Source organism: Leopardus geoffroyi, chromosome D1 (genome assembly GCF_018350155.1).
Source record: "Leopardus geoffroyi isolate Oge1 chromosome D1, O.geoffroyi_Oge1_pat1.0, whole genome shotgun sequence".
NCBI classification, from domain to species: Eukaryota; Metazoa; Chordata; class Mammalia; order Carnivora; family Felidae; genus Leopardus; species Leopardus geoffroyi.
In genome coordinates, this window is record NC_059329.1 from 96799117 (window position 1) to 96821947 (window position 22831).

The 22831-nt window shown below is 45.3% G+C and overlaps 1 protein-coding gene across 3 annotated transcripts in view; it reads left to right on the forward strand.

Annotated features, from left to right (window-relative positions):
- Positions 1-22831, forward strand: part of EXT2 (exostosin glycosyltransferase 2) — a 147768-nt gene that overhangs the window by 119512 nt on the left and 5425 nt on the right. For all 3 annotated transcript variants that reach the window (XM_045485042.1, XM_045485041.1, XM_045485040.1), the window contains exons 11-13: positions 15922-16065; positions 19034-19162; positions 20901-20983. In XM_045485042.1, coding sequence (XP_045340998.1) covers positions 15922-16065; positions 19034-19162; positions 20901-20983 — 356 coding nt within the window. The remainder of the gene's footprint in view (positions 1-15921; positions 16066-19033; positions 19163-20900; positions 20984-22831) is intronic.

Consider the following 22831-nt stretch of genomic DNA (forward strand, 5'->3'; position numbering starts at 1 on the left):
TCCTTAATCGCCGTCACCTGTTTAGCCCATCCTTCCACCCACCTCCCCCCAGTAACCATCAGTTTATTCTCCACGGTGAGACTTTTTAATTTTAATATAATCATCCCTGTGCTTGTTCTTCTCTATAATAGGCATCTCCGATTCTTCTGTTATTTTTCTCCCAAAGACTTTCTCATTTCTGTAGTAAATTCACTACCCTCGTTTAAATTCAAAAAAAAAAAAAAAAAAAAGTTTAAATACAGTATTTAATATGTAAGAACCAAAGAGAAACCAGCAACAGACCTTTCTTACTGTGGCTCCAAAGAATTTTTTGAGAAATCTGGAGAGACAGAAGCATCTCCCCATTTGGGAATTTTTCAGAAAGAGGAAGCCAGCAGTCTTTCCAGCCTCTAGAGTGGTTTTACTAGTGCTGCCAGGAGACAGAAGAATAGACCAGATGACTTCCTGCAATCCCTTTGGGTGTAACGAATCTGAGGGATAAAAAGTACAGGCAAAGCAGTACGGTGTGGTTGCATGTGGAAAAGCGTCCAACTTCTGTGCCTTTATATAAAGTGACAAACCCCTTCCCTTCCCTGTGAAATGTGGAAAGCTCGCACGAGGGAGGATCCAGGGGGGCGGTGGCCAACAGCAACGTGTCGGGAGTCCGAGGGGAGAATACGGCAGTTACCGGAAGGGGGAGCCCAGGCCTGCTGTGGGCGCGGTTCTGCCCACGCCCCTTCTGAGGCCTAGCACCTACTCAGGCACAGAGTCCCAGCACGGTTTTCACAGACGTGAGGGCATTTTAAGGTAGCGCATCTGTCAGAGGGTTGGAACCATCCATGTGCAGAGACCGTTTTGGAGTGGCGGGCTCCAGGGCGTGCCTGAGGAACTAGGGCAGAGACCAAAGGGCAGCTCACAGGCTGCATGCATCCCAAAGCGAGAGAGGGAAAGGTGGGGCTAGTGTAAGAGGTGAGAGAGAGAGTGGATCTAGAACCCTTTTCCAGAAGGCGGCTCACCAGAGCACAGCTAGGTCATGTTAGCCCTGTCTCCCGAGGCATGTAGACTGGCCGAGAGGGTGGGGATCACTGTGCACCCGGTGACCGTTCACAGCACCCCGGCTGGAAGGCTGTTTTAGAGAAACACAGTGCCAGAACGTGAAGGGACCTTAGGGATCATCCTGTCACCTGATGCTTTGTTGCCGAGCAGACAGGGGTGCAGAGAGGGCAGTGACCTCTTTAAGATGTGCCATGGGCGTGGACTATCTCCCCGCAGGTGCAACACAGCAGGCCCTGGGCACGGAAGGCCAGGCTGTGTTCCAGAGCCCTCTTTCCTTCCAGTGGCAGTGATTTGAGCCCACAGACGTTGGATTCGAGACCTAATACTGCGGATCATTATTTGTTTAATTGGAAGAAAACACAGGGGTCACTTGCCTGTTTATATGGGTCATACTCCCTGTTGGAGAGCAGAGGGTTTGGGAAATGTTACATTCCCTCTCCAGCCCTGAAATCAGGAGCTGAAGAATGCTCTTTTCTGGCCCTGCGTGTTTCTGACTTGTTTGACAAGCTCTAGTGAGCTACCAGATGTGGGAATTCTTTTCAGCCTGGGATAATTTATTTATCTGTTTATGTATTTTACCAGGAAAGTATCTATTGAGTCCTTGATACTCATTTGCAAGGAAACCCTGGGGGAGCAGTAGCAGCGTATAGTGTTACTTGAGTGTGATTTTTTTCCCCCCTAAGTCTGGCTGCTTTTATTCCAGACCTAAAGAGCTGGGAAATAAAATGCAACTTGTTCCTCCTCCCCTCCCCCGCCTTTAAGAGCGTTTCAAACATGTGGCAGAAAATGAGCCAGGCGGACTTGGCCGAATGTATGAACCCGTGAATTTATTTTTCCTTTCATACTTTGATCCTCATTTCCAACCATAAAAATTATTAGTAGCACTTAAGCGCTGAACATTTTTCACCTGAGAGATGTGAAACGCTCTTGGCTAATAATACTGGTTATAAAGTCAGTACTTCATGTGCGGATGGGAATTGGCTTAGAGTGGCTGTGTGTTGCTAGGCGCACAAAAATGCTGATGCCTTCCTTTCACTGGCTGGGTATCCGTAGGTGGCAGAGGCTGGTTGAACCTCTTGGGTGCTAATGAATTTTGAGAATTTAGTTGTATTATTTTGTTCATAACTCCCTGGGGTAATGGCAAGTACATACTTTCAAAGAATCGTGGCAAGACAGCAAGATAGCTTAGAATGCTCCACTTTTTTTCTGGACGGCATACAACCATCTCTGAGTGGCTCTCCTGGTATAGGAAGAACCGAGAGGAAAGGCACCAAGGGGAGAGTGAGCTCGGTGTGTGTGGTCGGCGAGAAGCAGATTGACCTGAGGAGGGAGGAAGTTGTGCCTCGGTTCACAACGGAAGCTAGCTTGGTTACACAACGTAGGGCCAGCTGAAAAGCTTAAGAAGTGGTAAAAAGAAGGATTGTAGGTTTGTACGAGTGTCTGGTCCAAAGCAGTCAGATCACAGGATGAATGCGAAACAACAGACACTAAAGACAGCGAAGGCCAGGTGGATAGAGGTGGGAAGTCTATAGACTTAATGTTCAAGTGGATTAAAGAACCAAAGAGAAGAAGACAGGCTTCCCCATAGCTCGCATTTAATTTGTGATGAGGGAGCTTGGCTAATTGAAGAATTCCAGAGTTGAGGCTCTGTATAACAGTTACATTTGAAACAGAATTTGTAGAATTTGGAGATACTTCTATATTCATCCAGGGAGAGCAGACAGATGGTGTAATCTGCGATCCTAAGTAAACTATCCCACTTTTTCTCTCCTTGCTAGAGGAGCTGAGAGGTGAAGACAGCCTATCATAGAGTAGCCTTCACGGTAACCTCTAGCAGATAATTTAAAGAGAGAGAGAGAGAGAGAGAGAGAGACTGTCTCTGTCCTCTTCATTTCTCTCCAAGCTTTCTGCCAGTGAAAGTGCCCCAGATACTGAGCCGGGGGAACAAATAAATGTAAAACAAGTGTTGGGCTGGGTCTGAAGATTGTTTCTCTCAGACTTGTGGTTATGATCCTTCTGATAGGTTAACTGCTTTCCTCCCTAGATGTAAGCCAGAGCCCTAAATCTTACGACGTGCTCTGGTTTGTTGGGAATACAGGAGGCTGACTTCAGAAGAGTTTTCCTTGATGGCACATGGAACTCATCCTGCCGTGGGCTCTAGGGCAAGCTTACCCGTAGGGTTCATCTAGGGCACCAAGAAACTCAGTTCTTACACAGCCAAGACAGATAAAAAAGGGAACGTCCCTAAACGAGGGCCCAAAATGCAAGGGATATCCTTGCAGTGGGCGGATAATCTAATTGCTGGAACCGTCTCAGCCTTCGGAAAGAACCGGTGCCGTAGATTTCCATTCTTTGACCTCTTGGCTGACTCAGATCCTTGAGCTTTCACAGCGTCTGACCTGGTGGGTGGCTGAGAGGTTCCAGTATTTCCTTCTCTTCTCTGAAGGACGGACTCTCCTCATGGCCGCCGGCCCTAGGATTCACTGTGAGCTGGGCCCATTTCTGGCACGCACAAAGTCAAACCTTGCAAAAGCTGTTCTGGATTAGCATTTGTGCTGGGTCTGACACTAAAGCTTTACAGTGTAGCTAGAGCCTAAGTGGAGCTTTTTAGAATTGTACGTTTCTTAGGACTCGTGGTGTGCCCTCCTCATCAATTACCTGGAGAAGTAGATGGCTGTAAGCTCTTTGGACCTTGTGCATTATGTCTGAGTGAGTGGTAGTACATTTCCCGAGCCCGGCCGTAATATCAGGACAGTGGTGAATGTTGAAAAACACATCTGTCCGTCTTTCCTTACGTTGTTCACTTTCTTATGTACCCAAAGAGTGGGCATTATAGAGACTGTTGTCTTCAGAAGAGGGCTAGGCCAGATGGCTCATTTCGGTGACTGTCCCTGCCCAGAAGGTGTAGTCAGAGCCTCCCTCAGAGGAGACATGTGGAAGACTGTGGCTCTTTCATAGAGAGTTCTGTCCCTGGGGTGTCCCTCATTGCTGCGGGCTCCGTTTTCAGCCTGGAGGAGAGTCCCGAGGAATCTGTTAGGTCTGTCCTATCTCCAGCTTGCACTGATTTACACCCGGGGCTCCCGGGAGCCGGGGAAGCCGTGCATGTGGGCCACTGCTGCCGCCGGGGCTGCTGAAAGAGGACCCGAAGCCGCGGCCAGGAGCCCACGGAGGTGCTGAGAGGAGCTGCGGTGAAGTTTGACCTCTCAGAGCTCTTCTAAAGCGCCCAGTCCCCACTGGAGAATAAGTCAAACAAATATTAAGGGAAGGAAATCGAATATCTGTGCTGAACACTGGAGTAAGATCTGAGCATTTTAAAAGAGTGCCCAGTTGGGAATTACAATAGAGTGACACTTTTTTCTTCCCCACTGAGCAAATTAAAATGACAAGCTCAGAATTTATTTACCTAGCCATTAATGAAACATCCTATCTTCCCTGTCCCAAAGAGGGGGAGTGTGCTTCCTGCTGGCACATCTTCCCACCGAGGTGTCTCCTCCTCACTGACTTCCCCCCCAGATAAGGCAGGTGAGTCGGTTTCAGTATGTTTTCCGTAAGCGCTTATTTCTTGCGGGGCAGTGCTGGTGCTCTTCTGCCCTCTCCACCCCCGGGCCCTTGTGCTCCCCACCGAGGCTCCTCGTCTCTCCCGTCTGGTCTGCGGCACCAGCGGGCCCACCTGGCTCTGTGGCTCCGTGCCTCAAAGAGCTAATGCTTATAATGTGGGATAGTTATTTTAAAGAGGTGTTGGTACACTTGATGGTTTAAAGAATGCATACTTTCCCTCCCCCCCATTCAAAAGGAGATATCTGCAATGATATTCCAACCTGAAAGGATCCATATGTTTGAGGGTTATTGTTCCAAAAGCTGCCTGTTGTCTCGTTGGGATTGATTACAGGCTTTGGCTGCTCCAGGAATTCAGAGCTTCAGAATTTGGCTTATGATTTGGGGATATGGGGAATTCGTCTTGCATGGGCTGCTTATCTGCCTTGATTTTGATAGAGTTGCTTCAGGGAGGTGTGTGGGCAGGCCTTGGCATAGGGCCAGGGGAAACGAAAGCCATAGCAGCATCCAGGCCATGAGCGTCCCCAGCATCTGGGGGGCTGGGCGGGGGGGGGGGGGGGGGGCGGTGGGCAGCGTCTGTAGCTTTCCAAAGAAAATTCTGTGTTGTTCCCCAGTGTGAACCTGCGTCCTTCACTGCCGGTTATAAACCTGCTTGCAAAATCATGAATTGGAGACCGTGGTTGTTGATTGCTGCTGCATTAAACCTAGCAATTCCACATTTCGGAAGAATAAAAAGAAAGCAAGCTTAAAGGATCAGAGTAGTCCCCTGACTTCAGAATGGTCGTGACTAGGAACAGTGAGTCTTTAGAAAGCAAGGTGAACTAGTCAGCGTAATGTTTACGGCTCCCCTCTTAGATCAGGTTTATTTCTTGGTGCTCGCAAGTTGGTGCCTAGGGTTCGCATTAATCGTGATTGCTGTATGTTTGCTACTCTCTGTTGACGGGTTTAGATCAGGCATTGGCAACCTTAGTTCCTAGTTTCCCCACCAGCCTTTGAGTTGGACTGAAGATGTGAGGGTTGGGGCAGAGGTCCTGTCGACCCTCTGCTCGCTTCTTACAGCTAGGCCCCTAATTACACCCACGGTCTAGATCTCTGGGGCTAGATTGAAAAACTCCCCTAATTCAGAGTAGCCCATTCAGGCAGGATTGTGTGTGCCCTGTTTACTACTCCGTGCCTAGTGCTTAACACATAGTGGATGCTCAGTAAATATTTATTGACTGAATGAGTGAACTTAATGTGTTCGGACATTGAATTTTCTGTAACATACAGTTTCTGAGAGTAAAATTACTTGTTGTTCAAAGTTAAATGATCCCCTCTTCTGTATTCAGTGAGAGAATCCACGTAGAGGTTGTCTACTTGCTGGCCTGCTAGTAAACACATAGCAAAGAGTAATTTTGTACTAATTACTTACCTGGTTGGGGGCAGTGGGAATCTCAACCCTCACTTTGTAGTTCTCTTAAAATGAAATCCATGAAGCCTTTTCCTTATTCCCTGGTCTCCCACCCCCAACCCAGAAGTAATCTTACCATCCTCTTAACTCACTTTTGTGCTTTCTCCTGTGTCCTTGCTTTCTTTCATGTCTAGCTTTTTGTGCATATGTCACTAGCTTTTCTAAACGATTAGGCCCTTAATAATAAGATACATGCTTTATTTTTGTATACATTCTTCGTTTGTTGTTGTTGTTGTTGTTGTTGTTGTTGTTGTTGTTGTTTAATACTGCATTTTTTCCCTCTTAAGTCACGGACCTCTTCAGTTTTAACGTTTATTTATTTTTGAGACAGACAGAGACAGAGCATGAACGGGGGAGGGGCAGAGAGAGAGGGAGACACAGAATCGGAAGCAGGCTCCAGGCTCTGAGCCATCAGCCCAGAGCCCGACGCAAGGTTCGAACTCACAGACCGCGAGATCGTGACCTGAGCTGAAGTCGGACGCTTAACCGACTGAGCCACCCAGGCGCCCCTGTATACATTCTTTGGATTGTAAGACAGTCCCTAAAAATTATGCTGAGTGAAAAAAGCCAATCCCAAAAGGTTGTATACTACGTGATTCCATTTATATAACCTTCTTGAAATTATAAAATCATAGAAATGGAGAACCCATTAGTGGTTGCCAGTGATTGAGGGGGAGGGTGTCTATAAAAGATCAGGCAGAGAAAGCTCTGTATCTTAACTGTGTCAGTGTCAGTGTCATGTGATATCACACTATAGTTTTGAGATGTTGCCATTGGGGGAAACTGGGTAAACAGTACACAGGCTCTTCATTACTTCTTACAACTGCTTTCGAATTTGCAATTATCAAAATATTTGATTAAAAAAATAGTAGAGACTCAGTAAGTATCTGTGAATTGAATGTGTAAATTAATTGACAAATAGGAATACTCATATCTCTCTATTCCCAAACTTTATGATTTTAGCTTGCTGCTCGATTGCCTTTCTAGAACTTGATATTAGGATTAATATTCTTAACAGTAGATGGAATGAGTCTGAATTTTTTAAAAAATGCTGTTGAGGACATCCTTTGTTTTGACAGTTTGGACTTTAAAAAATTTTTTTTAAATGTTTTATTTATTATTGAGAGACAAAGAGCGCAAGCAGGGGAGGGACAGAGAGAGAGGGAGACACAGAATTTGAAGTAGGCTCCAGGCTCTGCGTTGTCAGCAAAGAGCCCGGTGTAGGGCTCGAACCCACAGACCATGCGATCATGACCTGAGCCAAAGTCGAATGCTTAACCGGAGCCACCCAGGCACCCTGACAGTTTGGACTTTATTTTAGTTTTTGCCTTTTATTGTAAGGAAATGCATTTTTTGGAAATGCATGGGATATAAATAAATAAATAATTTGAAAGAGTCCCTCAGCTGCTTGATTCCCCACCAGGACATTATGGGGTTTAAGCAGACATATAAGGAGGGCATTATGCTGAATTAATTCATGCGTAATCAGTTTGGAACCACACTGATGCTTCAGCCAGGATTACAGAGTTTATGGTCAGTGCCACTTCTTCCCTTTGCACGGTGAGACGAGAACAAAGTATTGGCCGGTTTTGTAGTGGTGTCCCCGATTGCTAGGCGATGGAAGTCACCAGGGCAGTGACCTGAAGTAAGGAGAGTTCCCCCTTACTGGACAGAGCTCGTATCTTTGGTCCCCCAAAGATCTTTTAAATTGAGCCTCACCAAAATCAACTGGAAATTCTGAAGCCTCAATAATAGTTATTCATAAAAACTAAAGTTTCCGTTTTCCACTCGATTTAAAGGATTTAAAGAGAGTAGCCATTTGACTTATCACTTTTCTTCTTTTAACTTTATTAAACAATCCCATGGGACCAGACGTAGAAATAGTGTCCCCCGTCCCCCCCACCCCGAGCTGAGGTTATGGAAATAAAAATGATTTCATGTTTAGTGTGTCCTGAGGAGTGTGAGATTGGAAAACCCACGACCCAGTCCTGACCCATCCCTTACCCCTCCCGTCCCCTCAAACTCACGTCTTTCCTTCTCTCTGTTATTCTCTCTCGGGAGATTCATTGCCTCGTGAGAGATAGTAGTGGAGTTTAATCTTTCATTCCGCTGCTTTTTGCTTGTATTTCCTTCTCTGTCCCGAGCCTCACAGATTACCAGGATCCAGCAGACCCACGGATGTCATCTGTGGGGTCTCACTAGTTTGCTGCACAGCTGACAGGACTTCCTTCTTTTAATGGTGTGAGCATGTGGCTTTCTTTGCTAAATGGGAACCACATTCATGAAGAGCCTTCAGCTTTTAGAAGACGAATGCCGGGGGGGAGCACAGGGTTTTGTGGGTTTCCCCACCTCCTCTCCCTACCCGTTCTACCCTCAGCTTGGTCAGTACGCGTGCGTGACTCTTCCCGTGTCTGCACTAGCACTCGTGTAGAACACCGGTCCTGAATGCCATTCCAGACAGCACCACCTGACTTCTTTGTTTCCCAAGTGGGGCGCTGAGTGTGGGGAGATGAGGCGCTTTTCAGCCTCGGAAGAGTGGGAAATCCTGCGACTTCATGAACAGATGCCCAGGCTGGGAGTTAGGCTCCAGCTTCAGCTCGAACTGACAGTGTAACATTGGGAGGGCCTCTTCTTCTCCAGCTGTTTTCTCATCTGTACGGCGAGGGAGCCGCACAGAATGAGCTCTGCCTTCCACATGGTCTCCAGCTGCGGATCTCTGAAGTGGCCTGGGCAGGGGCCAGCAGCTCAGACTGCCAAAGCGTGAGTCTTCTCCTTACCATCCACAGAAGACCCCTGGTTGTGCCATCGGGTGAGATGGTACAGATCAGGATGAGGAGAATGTCTCAAAGCCAGCTCCTCCAGCAGGGTCTTCTTAATTGTGGTTACCATTGCGGGATTTAATGGTACACTCTCTCAACTCTGGCCAACCCCAGCCTGTGTCTTTGCCTTCATCACTGCCCCGAGTCCGAAGAGAGAACTCGAAAGGAACGGGAGAGCATGTCTCCCAGCACCAAGGCACTGACCTTCAGCCAGACTGGGGCAAGTAGAATGGCTGCCCAAATCCCAGAAGCCTCCCCATGATCCTGGCTTTGCTGCTTGGCTTATTTTAAGCAAACCCTGGCCTCGGATTGGAAAGGTCTCTCAGGCAGACTGAAGTGATCCAACAGGTAAATCTTAATACTTAACACAGCATGTACATGTATTTGTCAAAACCAGCCGGCATCAGGGAACTCCAGGTGACAGCTCAGGGCTCCCTCGCTCTAGATGTCTAGCGTTGGCATTTAACTGCATCCCGGGTGTGGATGGAGGCTCTTTGGCTTTTTTGCAAAAAGGGAAAACTACCAACGAAAACTACCAACCACCGGTGTGACTAAAACGCATGAGCTGAGGGGCGCCTGGTGGTCAGTCGGTTAAGCGTCCGACTTCGGCTCAGGTCATGATCTCACAGTTTGCGACTTTGAGCCCCGCGTCGGGCTCTGTGCACACAGCTCGGAGCCTGGAGCCCGCTTCGGATTCTGTGTCTCCCTCTCTCTCTGCCCCTCCCCTGCTCACGCTCTTTTTCTTTCAAACATAAATAAACATTTAAAAAAATAAAAAAAAGCATGAGCTGAAAATGAAGCCAATCAACTCAAGCCCCAGTCTACTTCTTTTCAGGAAATTCCAAATATAAAAGGTGAGCTTTGTTCCTGGAGGGCTGAGAGCGAATCCGATAACTGGCCCTTCTGTGGAAACTAGCCAGGAATTGGCATGCAGCCAGCTAGCCCTCTCCCATCTGGGCAGCATGCAGGACAAGCCCGAGGGAAGAAGGGCCACTAATCCAAAGATGTTCGAAAGTCAGGATCCCGGCAGCTCTGCCTCCGCTGACCCAGGCGTGTGACCACGCGGTTTGGGCTGGTTCCTGGGGTTCTGTTCCACTCTGATGGTTAGGATGGACACAACCCAGGGGCCGTGTACAAGGACAGAAGTGAAACCCCAGCCCGGTTTGATGTGCCTTGGATCCATATTTCCTGCATTTCCCTCACTGCTTCTTCGTCTGTCTGGGCTCCTGACTCCTGATACATGTGGTATCCCTCTCACCCAGTAGCAATATTCCTGTGGAACTGTGTCTTTGAACTGTGATGACTATAGCAGCCCCTTCAGAGAGTTGCTTTTCTCCCAAAGCTGACCCGTGATTTCATAATTGCGTAGCCCAGATGGGTACCACCTGTTGTTACACCTTCCCCCTGCTCCCCCCGGTCTGTTTCCTGAATCCGTGGTTAGCACACACCCTGGGTTTAAAATGCACTCTCCAAGTTAGCTTGGAATATAGTGCATTAGCTAGCCTCTTTTCAGGAACATTTGTTGGGTACCCATATGTGAACGGTACTTTAAACCAAAGTTAAATAATGCGGGCCGCGTACTTTAGAGACTTACAACTCACAACTGATCACAGCTGGGTTAGTGTCTTTGGGAGTATGTCAGTGAGGAAGAAGATAGCAGATTTGAGCCCTGAAAGGACATTAGAGGTCATTTAATCCAGCCCCTCTTTTGCAGATGGCAAAACGAAAGAGGGACAACCTGAAGAATTTGCTTGCACAACTCCTCAGTGGCCGGGCGAGGCCTGGATCTGCTTTAGCCAGGTCCTCTTGGTGCACTTTCTGTAGCAGGTGATCTAGGCTGCCTCCTGTGCCTTTGAAACAAAGATAGACGGTCTTAGTTTGATCAGCTAGCATTGGGAAGCCACAGAAGACCTCAGGAAGTTGGAGGGAGGGAGGAAGGGAGAGAGGAAGAGAGAGAGAGGGGGGGGGAGATAGATAACTCTGAAAACAGCTCAGTGAGCATAGCTGGGAGTTCAGAGAAGAACAAATTTCCATGATCCAGGTAAGAGGTGGTCAGGACCAAGTTTGTAAACCTTTGAGTGGAAGCAAACAGCATGGTATTACATTGTTTAAACAGTGATGTGGAATTGGCCCCTAAATGTAAGGATTCTGTGTCTCCCTCTCTCTCTGCCCCTCCCTCCCTCTCTCTTCCCCCCCCCCCACCTCTCTCTTAACTCTCTCACTCTCTCTCAAAAATAAACATTAAAAAAATAGATGAGGACAGTCTATACAGAGGACTTCAGCAGTGCAGGCAAACCATCGAGTAATGGCTTAGTGACCTGAGCATAGCTGTGGAAGCACTGTTACTAGAACTCCAGGGATATCGTGTGAAGTTTCAGATGTCCGCACTGCAATATATAAAGGCATCTGTTAGTAATGACAAAAGGCTGACCCCGGAGCATTTCCCTGAGGTAAAAAGAAAAAAGTTGAATTAGAGTGGGAGGTGGGTAGCCATGAGGAGAGGGGGTGGAATTAGAGTTCTCGCTCTTCTGGCTGGGAAGATGCTTTACTGTCTACATAATCGACTTCATACTACACTGGGGCTCGATCAGAGAGGGCCCATCCTGCTCGGCCCCACTCCGTTTTGATCCCGTAGTCAGCTGCAGAGTTATAGATGAAGTGACAAGGATGGTATCTTGATTGTATCCAGCTGCCTGGAGTAAGTCAAGGGCAGAGAGGCCCCGCCTGAGGAACAGCGCTCACCAACGGCTCCAAAGGAATCTGAAGTTCAGGACACCTCTGATGCTTTTAGAACAGCATAGTTCAGCATTCTGTGACCCAGTGTCACCGAGTTAAGTCCCTGTGGAGGGAAGCCTGATAAGTGGCTTCAGCCAACAGGAAGAAGACTGAAACCCTGACGGCGTTTGACCCGAAAACTGAGCCAGTGTTATTATGGTTGCTGCCAATGGGGGCTTGCAGAGAAGGACCCGTGGGAAAGCGCAGGGATTGCAAAGCTTTGTTGACTCAAAGTAGATGCGGGGAAGATGCAGCTTGCATCCGGCAGGGGTGTTCCCCACCCCTGGTGTTTAGTTTACTTACTTGTGCCTGGAGCCCTTTCAGAAGCTCTTTCATTCCACTGAGGTGACTGCGGCAGCGGCGTGACTTGAACAGGCAGGTGTCCGGTGTTGGCAGAAGGAAACTGGCGGTGCGTTTCATGGAGGGTGCTCAGGCCCACAGACAAAACAGCAGTTATGGCTCACACACTATGTTGTTGCTCTGCACTCTATAAAACTGTAAGAGTATCATATTATTTTAATCTGCTGAAACACAAGCCCCAGAGTAGGAACACAGCAGCAGCCTTACACATCCGAGGAAGTGTTTGACACGACTTCGTTTGTCTGCAGCTATTATGACGATGGCTGTGGCTGATTAACTCTGTTGGTTACAACATGGTGTTAATGAGGCCAAGGTTGTGGATTTGAGAGGTTTCAACAAAGGAAACCCCAGGCCATGCTCAAGACCCAGGTCAGAGAGCCCATAAAAGCACGTGGATGATCACAGGAGGACTGGGTGAGACAGTGTAATGACTCAGCGAATATCCCTTATCCGCTTCTGGAGAAGCCGTTTAAAACATGTGCTTTGGTGATGGTGAATTATTACTGTGATCCTCACACGCAAGGGATATCCCAGTATTACTCGTGGTAGCTGTCGAGCGGTACCGTTGCAGACTTTCTAAATAAAGGAGGACACTGGCTGTGATCTGCAGTGCCTTCTTGTATTCTCAGCTTTTTCGCCCGCGAGAGCCTCCGTGTCCGTACGTTCAGAAAGTGCGCGTGGAACGCTGCCATGCGCGCGTGCTGTTCTTTGTGCTCGAGAAACCACAGGGAAGAAACTTCTGTCCTCATGGAGATAAACAACAAGGAAACAATAAATAACCAAAGCAATTTCAGAAAACGAAAGTTTGGTGAAGAAAAAGATGGGGTGAGGGGATGTGATGGAGAATGGCCGGGTGGGAGAGGTGTTCACCTTGGCTAGGAAAGTGTGAAAGGGCCTCTTAAAAGTAGGCGACATTTAAGCAGAGACCTCACTGATGAGCAAGAACCAGCTTTTTGAAGAGCTGGGACAATATCCCCGTCAGAAGAAAAAGACACAGAGGTTATGATTAAAGAACAGAAAGGCCACTGAAATATGGAAGAACATAGTAGAAGAAGTTGGAGAGTGGGGTGTACCCTTCAGAATATGCTAAGGAATTTGGCTGTCATTCTGGTCATGGGAACCCATTCTTTGTTTTGTTTCAGAGCTATAGCATTTCTTAAAGATTTTGGGGGTGTTGGGTTGAAGTGTGTCCCTCTAAGAAAGATATGTTGAAATCTTAACCCTTAGTAACCTTATTTGGAAATAGGATCTTCTCGGGTAATAAAGTTAAAATGAGGTCATTGGGGTGGGCTCTAATCCAGTTGGACTGGTATCCCTATAAAAAGGAAAATTTTGGGCCCAGAGACACACACACAGAGGGAGGAAGGCCATACGAAGACAGAGGTTAGGAGTGATGCACCTACAAGCCTAGAAAGACCCAAGATGGACAGCCAAATGAAGCTGAAGAGCAAGGAAGCATCCTTCCCCTATAGGTGTCAGAAGGGAGCATGGCCCTGCCAGCACCTTGACTTCAGACTTCTAGATTTCTATTGCTTTAAGCCGCCTGGTGTGGTGAGTCTGTTCCACTAGCCCTAGCAAACTACAGAAGGGGCGGGGGGCGCTGGCCCACTGGCTGTGCCTCTGGGCAAGCAATGACACATCCTCCCTGGACTCAGTGACACCTAGGCATTGAGGAAGCCTCTGCTTGCTGCAGCATGTGACCATATGACATATATATGCGGGGACACATATGATAAAGATAATATTAAGATGTATATATGTGTATATATATATGTATATATGTATATATATTCATATGTATATATGTGTATGTATATATATATGTATACACATATATACATATATATGTATACACACACACACAACACACACACACACACACACAATGGGATACAGCCTGTTGGCTGAGTTACCCTGTATAGAATACAGATTTTTCTCAACTTGCCATAGGGTTACCTGATAAGCCCATTGTAAGTTGAAAATGCATTTAATAAACCTGATTTACCAAACATCCCAGCTTAGTCTATTCTACCCTAAAAGGTGCTCAGAACACTTACATTAGCCTACAGTTGGGCACAATCATCTAACACAGAGCCTATAAAGTTGAGCACCTTGTGTAATTTATTGAATACTGTACTGAAAGCGAAAAACAGAATAGTTGCCTGGGTACAGGATGGCTCTAGATGTATAGATTGTGGACCCCGTGGTCGCATGGTGACTGGAAGCTGCAGCTTGCTGCCACTGCCCAGCCTCATGAGAAAGGATCGTACTGCAGATTGCTAGCCCAGGACAAGATCCAAATGCAAAAAATTCGAAATACGGTTTCTACTGAATGCGTATTGCTTTTGCACCATTGTAAATGTCAAAAAACCGTAAGTTGAACTATCCTAAGTTAGGGACCATCTGTATTCTAATATTCTTTTAGGAATAGTCCTCTTAGAGATACTCTATAAACAATGGTCTGGAAGGGTGAGAGTGAAAACAAGGAGATGAGTTAGAGCCCTGTTAACAACAGTCTAGGTGAGAGAGGATGGTGGTTTGGGCCAGAGAGAGGGGTGGGAGAATTGGCAAGAGGTGGTCAGAAGTAGAGCCAGCAGGGCTTGCTGATGGATGGGGTGTGGGGAAGCAGGAAAGGGAGGAATAAAGGCTGTCTCGTAGCTTTTGGGCTGGGGCAGTCAGGTAGCCGATTTATTGAGATGAGAAGATTGAGAGAACGGCTTATCTGGGGATATGGAATCAAGAGTTACGTGTTGGCCATGTTAAGTTTGAGATGCCTGTTTATCCAGTGGAAGATATTAAGTAAGTAGTTGGTTATCTCTGGAACATTCTGGGAAACAAATTTAGAGGTCAGTAGATTATAGAAGGTATTTAAAGGGATGAAAACTAGTTGAAATTAGAGAGTTTAAAGAATAGGGCACAGGACTGGACCCTCAGGAGCCTTAGAGGCCTGGTAAAGGATGAGGAATCATGGTGCTGGGACGTGGCAGCATGAACAGCTGGTAGATTGTCAATACTCCTTAACGATACACACTTCCTCTTTTTTAAAGGTTAAACTAACTTACACAGAAATACACGGGGAAAGATCATTGGAGGTACCCCACCCCCTATACCAAATTTTGTTTCACAAAACCGTATCTAAGAACCTTTCCAAATGTGGAATTCAAGTTTTTGTTTTCAGTGTGTTACATTATAGAATCAGGCACATTCTCTACACATGAGGCTTCTAAAAGGCCATAGGAATGGCTGTGTGCTCCAGAGAAATTGTTTTGTTTTGTTTTGTTTTGTTTTTTAAGAAACAGAGACTTTCTAAGGTTTCACAATTGCCAAATTTAATATAAACTAGGACGGTTGAGTTGCACGGTTCCATTTATTCTTCATGTGTGCATTCATTAGAAATGGAACCTATTTCCATAATTATTTGTTAAGGGATTACCTACCTTAGCCCAATTCAGTAAGCTATTTTCTTTTTTTTTTTTTTTTAACTTTTTTTTACTTATTTTTGAGACAGAGAGAGACAGAACATGAGCAGGGGAGGGGCAGAGAGAGAGAGAGACACAGAATCTGAAGCAGGCTCCAGGCTCTGAGCTGTCAGCACAGAGCCTGATGGCGGGGCTTGAACTCACAGACTGTGAGATCATGACCTGAGCTGAAGTCGGACGCTCAACCGACTGAGCCACCCAGGCGCCCCTCAGTAAGCTATTTTCAAGCAACCGCAGGAAGATTTGGAGGAAATTAGAATCCGCATCTGTCTTTGAGTATTGACGGAATAACTAGCACCTGTTTAATTGAACATCTTCAGGGGCCCATTCTGATCTGAGCTGGTGAAGAGTTCAACCTGGCGAGTCTGCATACCATGTGTATAACTTAGCACTGTGCTCCGTCGTCGTCTGAACTGGGAATTGATTGTTGATGTATTTCTTGCCTTAGGTGTGGCGGGAATTTCCTGACCGGTTGGTGGGTTACCCAGGTCGTCTGCATCTCTGGGACCATGAGATGAATAAGTGGAAGTATGAGTCGGAGTGGACCAACGAGGTATCCATGGTGCTCACGGGGGCAGCGTTTTATCACAAGGTAAGAGGGGGGCAGCAGGCGGGGGCAGGTGGGTCTGAGGTGACCCAACTGAGCGCATGCTGTTTGTTCTGTTTGGCCCAGTTGAATTTCTGCTGAGTTTAGGAAAAATGTTCTAGTCAGAGGGCTTATGAAGGCCGTGTCGTGTCGTGTGTCAACTACACTAGTTAAGGAAGAAAGGCCGTGTTGTGTGATTTTTTTAGTTATATTTATTATACAGATAACACATATACTGCTATTAGAAAATATGGAAAATTCAGAACAAATGTTATCATAGAAGAAAAGTCACTTGTAGTCCCATCACTTAGAGACAATCATTGTTACCGTATAGATGTTTTTTGCGGTTTGCCTTTTATTTATTTACTTATTCACGTACGCAGACTGTTGTAAATATTCTCATTAGCCTGCTTTTTGCGTGTATTGTGAGTTTTTTTAACACTAACATTTCTTCGTAACATAACTGCTAATATGCTATTGTATTAATATTCCATAAATCATGTGTAACTATTTTTCTATCACTAGATGTTTAGATTGTCTCTAATTTTTTATTTGCTATTTTATTTATTTATTTATTTTACTTTTTTTGTTGAGAGAGAGAGAGTATATGAGTGGGAGAGAGGAGCAGAGGCAGAGAGAGAATCTTAAGCAGGACCCAAGCTCAGTGTCGGTCCCACGACCCCCAGCATCACGACCTGAGCCGAAATCAAGAGTTGAGCGCTCAACTGATTGAGCTATCCAGGCACCCTTTGTGTTTTTTGCTTTTGGTTTTTTTGTTTTGGTTTGTTTTGCTATTTTAGATAAGCTTAATATCTAATGCTTAAATAGTGATCAGTATCCATTTTCATAATTGTGCTTGTGATAGATTTCTAGAAGTAGAATTACATCAAAGGGAATGAACATTTTGGGGAGGTTTTGATGTACATATTTGTCTGTTGTTTTTTTTTGTTTTTTTTTTTTTAATTTTTTTTTTTTCAACGTTTATTTATTTTTGGGACAGAGAGACAGAGCATGAACGGGGGAGGGGCAGAGAGAGAGGGAGACACAGAATCGGAAACAGGCTCCAGGCTCTGAGCCATCAGCCCCAGAGCCTGACGCGGGGCTCGAACTCACGGACCGCGAGATCGTGACCTGGCTGAAGTCGGACGCTTAACCGACTGCGCCACCCACGCGCCCCTTTGTCTGTTGTTTTGAGCATTGTTTGCGCCAATTTGCACACCCAGCAAAATATAGAACTATCTTACTATTACCCCTCCTTGCATGAAATATGTAAAAAGAGAAAAATCAAACTGAGCTGTTTTGGTAAGTGAAGACGAATCTTACTATTTTCACTCTGATTTGATTATTGTGGTTGAAATTCCTTTTGTGTCTTTTGTGTTTCCTCTCTTCTGAGAATTGTCACCTCATGTGTTTGACTTTTTTTTACTAGGGAGAGGTTGATGAGTGCGTATTGGACTTTAGAATATTCGGTTTGATGATTGAGTGCCCCTGGGAGTGTATAGTTTAATTGAACTCTAACAACTTGTCTGTTGTCAGCAGTAGCACAAGGTACTGATGTCAGGAAAACATCTGTGTGTCTGTCCACCCCAGTGTAGTTAAGTTAACGAGCTGTATTGTAGTGATTGCTTGTTGGTATCTCGGCAGTGCTGTGTATTTTTCAGGGCTCTGAGTTTAGAAATGGGTTTTTGTTCTTAGCAATAAATAAATAAATGTTTATAATTCTTGGAGTTTATGGTAGTACAGCATGTGCACTTTTTTCTCCATGAATTTCCACACTATTTCATACATGTAAGTGATGGAAGTAGCAGAATTGCCTCATATGTATTTTACTTTTAAAAAACACATACTGGGGTGCCAGGTGGCTCAGTCGGTTAAGCGTCAGACTCTTGATGTCAGCTCAGGTCATGATCTCATAGTTTGTGAGTTTGAGCCCTGCATCAAGCTCTGTGCTGACAGTGTGGAGTCTGCTTGGAATTCTGTCTCTCTCTCTCTCTGTCTCTCTCTCTCTCTCCCTCCCTCTCCTTCCCTCCCTCCCCTTTCCTTCCCCCCCCCACTTACTCTCTGTATCTTTCTCAAAAATAAATAAAAATAAACTTTAAAAAGAAATAAAAAGCACATACCTTTGCAGTGTCAGTCCACCATTAATTTATGTCTGTCTCTATTTTCAATCTGCGGGGAGAATGTAGCAAAGAGGATTGAGCATTGTGACTCAAGGAAAAGAATTTGGTAGCGATCCATATACAGTGTGTCTCTGAATGATATTTTACTTACTAAGTCTGAAGCATCTGCATTCAAGGGCTTCACGCTCTACCTACGCTGCTTATAATAGGTGATTTTTATTTTTTATGTTATTTATTTATTTGGGGTTTTGAGACAGAGAGAGCGCACACAAGTGGGGGAGAGAGGGAGAGAATCTTTTTTTTTTTTTTTAAGTTTATTTTTGAGAGGGAGAACACAAGCGAGGGAGGGGCAGAGAGAGAGAGGGAGAGAAGGAATCCCAATAGGCTCCACACTGTCAGCACAGAGTCCATTGCCGGGCTTGAATTCACTACTGTGAGATCATGACCTGAGCTGAAGTCGGACACTTAACCGACTGAGCCACCCAGGCGACCCAGAAGAGAGAGAATCTTAAGCAGGCTCCACCCTCAGCTTGGAGCCTGACATGATGCTTCATCCCAGGACCCTGGGATCATGACCTGAGCCGAAATCAAGAATCGGATGCTTCACCGGCTGAGTCATCTAGGTGCCCCAACAATAGGTGAATTTTAAAAGAATGACAGTATTAAAGATACTTGATCACCTGACCAAAAGCATTCTAATACTTTTTACAGCCTTGTGATTAATCCTATGAGAGAAAGCTTGTCTCCGCAATATGATTAAGTGACTCTTTGTCTTAACCATCAACCATTAAGTGGCCCCATCAACCTTGGCCCACTGCCATTTGCGTCTTTCTTCTTTTTGTCTTACCTGACAGTATTTTAATTACCTGTATACCTACAAAATGCCTGGGGATATCAAGAACTGGGTGGATGCTCATATGAACTGCGAAGACATTGCCATGAACTTCCTGGTAGCTAACGTCACGGGAAAAGCTGTCATCAAGGTAGGAGGCATGCTGGTCCAGCTCTGCTGCTAACTTTGTGATCTTGGGCAAGTCTTTGTTTCTCTGAGCCTGAGAAGTTCTCATAACTATAAATGAAGTGTTGGATTGGATGACTTTAAGCTCTCTTTTAGCTTTAAGATGCAGTCACATTGTAACGCTAAAGCTAGGCTTTGATAATTTAAACATATTTTCTTTTTTTAAAATACAGTTTCTTTAGTTACAGTTTTTAATCTCCAGTATGAGAGATAAAGGCTGTAATGGTCAATCTACAAATCACGTTTTTAAAAAACTTTATTCTCAAAGCTGATAGGGAATCTAGATCTGTTAGTTAAAGAACGCAACTTACATCTTTCTTAAAGTAGCTGATTTTTATTTTTTATAGACATAGAGAAGATAGTACACTTTGTACAATGATAACTGTAGTTTTTCTAAACATTTTAAAATATCAGTTACCAGTTTTTAAAAGTATCTTTCCCATAACATATTAAAAGCTAAGAGTAAAAAAATAAATAAAAGCTGAGGGTACACAAGGATCACATGGGGATCTCTGTATCTGTAATGGATGTCTGTTTCTGAAATGTAGATTTTGCTCAAACCCAGATCCCCAGATACGAAGAGAGAGTTTCCTTATTTTTATGAGTGGAATCATCCTGACCTTCTTTCCTTCCGAATTCGGATTCCATATAAAAATGGGCTGTGCTTCAAGGACAGATTCCTATAATGGAGTCTTGCCATACCGGAAGTACATTGGAAGCTTGGTATGGCCCCCACTGATTGTTCATGCTGTTAGTTGAGGGGAGAAGTCAGATGAAACCAAAGTGACGAAAAAAGAGGAAGAGTCCCTATCTGTAATCTGCAAACTTGACCCAGTCCTCCCCCTGCCCTCTAACTTAGTCAACAGCTCACTGCAAGAAAAAGTCCAATATGTAAATCACAAACTTAGTTTTAAAGGAACCCCTCTTATCTCCAGAGTTGCTTTTTGATGTGCTTTAAGAGATTTTAGCTGTGCCGGCTTGCTCTGGACAGTCATTCTGGCATCTGTGTGCTTCTTAGCCTGGCCTTAGTTATCTAGCATTCTCCCTCTGCCCAACCTCTCTCTGCTCTTTCTTTAGTTTCACTGGGTTTGGATAACAGTCTCCCTGGGTTTGCTAAGAAAATCATTAGGAGTTTAAGGTTCGGGAGAGCGGGAGGGAGAGTCAGGGAAAAGAATTCAGAGGGCGAGAGACCATGGGATTTTTGTCCTGATTGAAGGGAATTGCAAAAGAAGCTGGCACCTTCAGGAGCATGGTGCTGCTCAAAGCATTTGCCATCAGCTGGAAGAAGGAAAAAGAGTGCCTGTTGGAACCGAGGTTACGGTGAAAGTTATGGGAAGCTGTATTTCATCGCCCTTATGGCTGCAAGAACAAATGGTGTTTATACAAGGACCTTGGCAGTGAGAAAACAGTCATTAAACAGGAATTAAGGAGCTTGTCATCACCACTTCTTTCCAGTTACAGAAGGCAAAAGCCCTCCAAGCCTTTTTTATTGGGCCCTTGTGAGTTGTGCCGTTGGCCAAGCCAGACAGAACTGAATGGAGGAATGGCGAGGGGTGTGTGTGTGCGCGCACGCGCGTGTGTGTGCGTGTGGAGAGAGCAGGAAGCTCAGCTTACAGAACAGAAGCATGCAGAGTGTTGTCACAAGCGTGATTTTATCGTCCTTGGCACTGACGGCCAGGTGTATTTTTGTACTTCTCTGGCAGGTAACACCGCGAAAGAAATTCAAGTGTCCTGAGTGCACAGCCATTGACGGGCTTTCGCTAGACCAGACGCACATGGTGGAGAGGTGAGCGAGCCTCTAACCAAAAGTCTGCCCTAGCCTCTGATCCCCATTTCCTGCCTTGGGCCTGTTTATGGGACTTGTTGGAGATATAAGGACAGCAGCTGGTAGCCATAGTCACCTCCTTTTGCACTGTGGGAATTGGGTTAGTTCAAGCCCAGGTCACCCAAAGAATTAATTTGGAATGCTACTCACTCAATTTGTAATGGCTGGAAGGGTCTTAAAAATATAGCTGGCCTTAAGCTCCTGAAGTCAGATTCTCCATGTGGACTAACAGTCAGCCATCCACAGTCATTTGGGTGGAGGCTAGTTAATTCCAAGAGAATATGGCATTGTTTTGCAGGGTATCTCCACGTGACAATAAAAGTTTGATTAGAAGGAATGAAACCAAACCTAGAGACAAATTACCTTTTCTGACCAAACACCTACCAAGAACAGAATGGAAAGCACAGCTCTTTACATTACAGAGCGAGAGGAACAAGTCAGCTCTGAAATCCTCCTTTTATTTCAATTCAGTCAGTCACTCAACAAGCGTACTTTTGTGTGAGACATAATACTAAACCTCGTAGGGGAGCGGATGTAAAAGGAGTGGGAAACCTACATCTTCCCTTCGGATCGTTATAATCTTTCCCTAGACCTCACCATTCTCACTTGTATCCTGAAGGTCCCCAAGCTTGGCATCTCCTGAATCAAACCTAATTCTTCCAAAAGCAGCTCCTTACATAAGACAACAAGCCCGGACATCCCATAGCAGTGCTGTCAGGGGACCAAAGTGCACTCAGGGAAGGTTGTAGTGGCCCTTAGAGAATGAGCTATCTAGCGCAGGTGTCCACGGGTCCCATGTGGGTCTGCTTGCAGTCTTTCTGAAATCTATCCACCGTGTTAAAATCCTTAAAGCCTGGAAGATCTTTTTGTGCAGAAAGTTGTTTCACTTGGCCTGGATTCTATAATGCTTTACTCCTTCGTATTCCTACTTCTTTCCTACCCTGTAAATAATCCTTTTATCTCTTTCATATATAAATATTTTACCCAAATGACATGACTTTTATTAATTGTCAGTGTGAAATAACATATTACTGTGATTTTGGAAATATCTGTCACGGGTATCATAGTTACTACACAGTCAAGGGCAGTCACAATGACTGTCATAGCTCATTTGGAAGAGACCCCAATTATAGTTATATTGGAGTACACGAAATTATTATTAAACCCACCTCCATTCTTTGTGTTGGGAGAATTCATAGCATTAAGCAATTGGTTGTTGAGTAAGCTGAGTTAAAATGATGGGGTTATATGGTGTAAGATAGGAATTTTAGGGACCAACGTTGGCCTGATAATGGCCTTGAAGTTCATGCTAAGGCTAAGCAACTCTTCTCCAGCACCACTGAGATGACCAATGTAAAGAGACTTAAAATACGGTGAGAGAGATTTAAGTTAGATATAATTATTATTAAACACTGACTACAGTAACTAAGGGAGATGCGGGGGCTTCCTGTTGGGAACAGACTTTTGAAAATAGGAATACGTGACCACCCAGATGTTGTTAGGCTTAAATCAGATTCTGTCAGAATTTATAATTAACAGCAACACACACACACACCTGTGTGTGTAACAATCCAAAGCTATATGTGATAAGTACCATAAGGGAGGCTCAGAATGTTATAATTGGTCAGAGGAAAGAGACGTGGCTCCTCACTAGGTTGATTACTAGGAATAATTTTGTAAAAGATGGCACTTGAAATAAGCCTTCAAAGATCACTAAGATCACCGGACAAGAAGAGGAGATCCCAGGCAGGGGAAACCAGGTGGTTGAAGGTTCCAGTCATCAGGTTGAAGGTGTATCTGGCAGGCAGT